This window comes from Electrophorus electricus, chromosome 5, assembly GCF_013358815.1.
Source record: "Electrophorus electricus isolate fEleEle1 chromosome 5, fEleEle1.pri, whole genome shotgun sequence".
NCBI lineage: Eukaryota > Metazoa > Chordata > Actinopteri > Gymnotiformes > Gymnotidae > Electrophorus > Electrophorus electricus.
The window spans coordinates 11,330,485-11,334,101 of NC_049539.1; the positions used below are offsets into that span (position 1 = coordinate 11,330,485).

A 3,617-nucleotide genomic window follows, 5' to 3' on the forward strand; every position below is an offset into this window, starting at 1 on the left:
CATAAACTGAGCTTTTAAATTTAAACTGTGGGCTACATACAACAAATGATCTATCACTTGCTAGTTGTTTCTTGTGCAGGGGAAAATATGGCAGATTGACAAATAGTTAAAAGCAGTCCTACAGTTGTGGTATTATATACATGTAAAGTTCACAGCCATAACATGCTGAGAAGGTTAGGTTGGTTTTTACCATTTAATGTGCTTTGCATAGTAAATTATTGTGCCGGAAAAAAATCTGTTTAATTTTATTGTGTAAAAATAGTTTTTCAGACACTGAAATTTTATGTTAATTTTTCTGGAAATGAACCAATAAATGTCCATTGATGCACAAGACTAGGACTCTGAGAGGCAAGACTGAGCAGCCTTGGACAGCAGGAATGAAATATGAAAAATACCTTTTGAAGAAAGAGAAAGGTCAGCTTATCAGTGCTTATAACATTTCTTAAAGTAATTAAGTGATGACATCTAGACTAAACTTTAAAGTAATTACATTCTGTCATGGGTGCACATCACCAATCCTACCTAGCTCACAGCTTTCAGTGGTCCAGCAACAGATTTAATAATCGGGTCATTATAATAAGCCTTTGATGAACTTAATTATAGCATGATGGCTTTTATGCAAAGCATTCGTTTGTTTTTTGACCCTTGAAATAAGGTCTAAATGGGAGACAGAATACCAGTGGGTCAGTCCTGTCGCTGGGAATGAATAGAGAGCAAACGTTTTACTTATATTTCCCTGTGCTTTTGTCGTTTTAACAAAAAAGTCTAGTTTCATCGACAGTTTGTTCCGGTCAAAATATACTGATAACAATAAACGTCTTACTCATTACACTGGCTTAAGGCAATATCCGCTAGAGGCAGGGGGATGGTCTTTTAAAAATGTTTTATTGTTTTTATTTACTCAGTATGACAAAACAGTATGATAAAACTCTGAGTACCATACCGCATGCATTTCAAAGACCAGTGAACAGGCCTGAAATACAACAGCAGGCTAAATTCTATGCTATAATAAACTATGTTCATATATTCTGTCTAAGTGATATTAAAAATGTTCCCAAAAATGTGCAGTAAAAGTGGGCAAAGCAAAAACAATCATTCATAAGACCAAACCCCCCTGCTACAATAAACAAAAAGCCAGATGAGACAATAAAATGAAAGCATTCCTACGTTGCGTAGCTTCTGTCATAACCTTAATTCTAGCACTAGATTTAGCAGACCACGATCGTGCTGCTGTCGGCAGAATCTTCACTTCTTAGGAGGGGTTCGCTTTCTATTTTCAAAAGCTTAAAACGTTTGTTTTCTTTTACACACTTCTAGGCTACTTATTTGCTTGCTAACACACCAGATAAGTTCGATCTGGCTAAATCTAACATTGCCAACAATCACGATTTAGCGCAATAAACGTTGTTCAGGCCGATCGGCCTTCAAATGTATACATAGACAGTCCATGGAGTCAAAACATTGTGAGTTGACAGTGGACGCAGCCCACCCCAAAAGGAATCTTGTTCCAAGGCACATTATTCAATAAAAAATAATCCAAATACACGATATACTGTTATCACAGTTTTATTTTGAAGATAGAATGTTAAAACATTAAAACCAAAATGTAGGGACTGGGCGTAAAGGATTACGGTTGCCGCCGACAGTGATCTATATAGGAGTGTTATGTTTCCAAGTTATTTTGTATGGTTTGACAGAATATCCTAAGTTAGTAAAGGAAAATTAGTAAATCGTTAGTTTTCTGCACGTCAAATAACCGGTTCCTCTGCTCTCCAAACTTAAAATTATTGTCCAGGATAACGTTTGTTTTCGTTTGGTTATGATATAACTACATTTCCCAGAGAACCTGGCATGAAAGGACCGGAAGCTGTACGAATGCGGGTGTTTCTTCCTGCGTTCGTTGGAGATGAAGAGATCGCGTATGTTAATGGAATGAAACATTTACTGACATTGATAACTATTTAAGGTAGGTGCGCTAAGATGGTTACTGCCAATCAATTACACGAGTGTAGCTTGATTTAGCTATAAAGCGCGTTCTCGGAATGATAAATGTGCGATGTCATTCCGCTCACGAAGTCCTTTCCATGGCATCTAATCTGAATACTGATTGTTACTGCAGTGACGTAACATTTAGTATTTTTGTTATTACTTGTATTGTTGTTTAGGTAGTCTATAATTATTATTATAGTGATGGTATTTAATAGTAACGTGTGTGGTCTAACTGGCGTTTTTATTTCACGTCAGAATGAAGCAGGAATATCAAGACCTTATCTTGCAAGCCTGTTCAGCAAAGAGTTTACAGATCGGTGCCAAGATTCAGACGTTGTGGAGTGGTTATGGTCAGATTGTAAGGATTCATTTGCAAGGCTGCGACCGGCCATCTGTAGTGGTCAAACATGTGATGTTTCCCCAAGAGTCCCGACATCCAGGAGGCTGGAACACGGACATCTCTCACCAGCGCAAGGTCCGGTCCTATCAAGTGGAGAGTCACTGGTACCAGAACTACAGCACCAATGATCAGTGTCGGGTCCCGTTGTGCCTGGCGGCCCAGTCGTTTGGTGACGAGCAGCTGATTGTTTTGGAAGACCTGGATGCAGTGGGCTTTCCTGAGAGAAGAATGAGTGTGCGGGATGCTGAGGTAAAAGCGTGCCTCTGCTGGATTGCCAACTTCCATGGCCTCTTCCTGGGTGTATCCCCACAGGGCCTGTGGCCTGTGGGCACTTATTGGCACTTAGAAACGCGGCCCGATGAGCTGGAGGCCATGGCTGATCAGAAACTGAAAGCGGCTGCCGGGAAGATAGATTCGATACTGAACCTCTGCTGCTTTAAGACAATTTTACACGGAGATGCCAAACTGGCTAATTTCTGTTTCTCTGAGGATGGGTTACGCGTGGCTGCTGTTGATTTCCAGTATGTAGGAGGTGGCTGTGGAATGAAGGACGTGATCTATTTTCTTGGCAGCTGTATGGATGAAAGAGAGTGTGAGAAAAGAGTTCCAGCCTACCTGGACTACTACTTTTCGGAGCTGAGAGTTTCGGTGAGTGAGCAGGTGAACTTTGCTGAGTTGGAGGAGGAGTGGCGAGGGTTATTTGCCTTTGCTTGGACTGACTTTCAGCGTTTTCTCCTTGGGTGGATGCCAGGACACCACAAAATTAACAGGTACAGCAAGAGGCTTACGCGGGAGGTCCTGAGCGAACTAAATCGAACTTCAAAGTGAAGCAGTGATTCACTCATTATCAGACTGGATAGAAAAGTATTGTACTTCATATTTCAATAGTGTCAGAAATGTATGTACCATCTGTACTTGTGTGCTGACAATGACTCAGATTTAACTGTGTGTTACACATTGAAAATAAAAAACATAAATGAATGATCGTATGACATCTTGCAGTACTGTTCCTCTTTGGACAAGCCCATGTGTCACATCTAACATTAATATGCACTATTGTAAATTTAATCAATGGCCCTTAATTTAAGTCTGTTCAGATATGCAGAGCTGCTGCAATCTCCTTTACTGCCCTAGCTAACTTCTGCAAGATTTGGTTTCCTAAAGAGTCCACCCCCTCCCTTCTGTCCTGTACACTCCAACCACAGATATTATCACTTGGTCTGCTTGT

The 3,617-nt window shown here is 40.4% G+C and overlaps 1 protein-coding gene across 1 annotated transcript; it reads left to right on the plus strand.

Moving 5' to 3' along the window:
- Positions 1-1,866: 1,866 nt before the first annotated feature.
- pkdc (protein kinase-like domain containing) lies at positions 1,867-3,378 on the plus strand. The gene is made up of 2 exons (XM_027005337.2): positions 1,867-1,966; positions 2,245-3,378. Exon 2 carries the CDS (start codon positions 2,246-2,248, stop codon positions 3,215-3,217), a length of 972 nt encoding a protein of 323 aa, XP_026861138.2. The 5' UTR covers positions 1,867-1,966; position 2,245; the 3' UTR covers positions 3,218-3,378.
- The last annotated feature ends 239 nt before the right edge of the window (positions 3,379-3,617 follow it).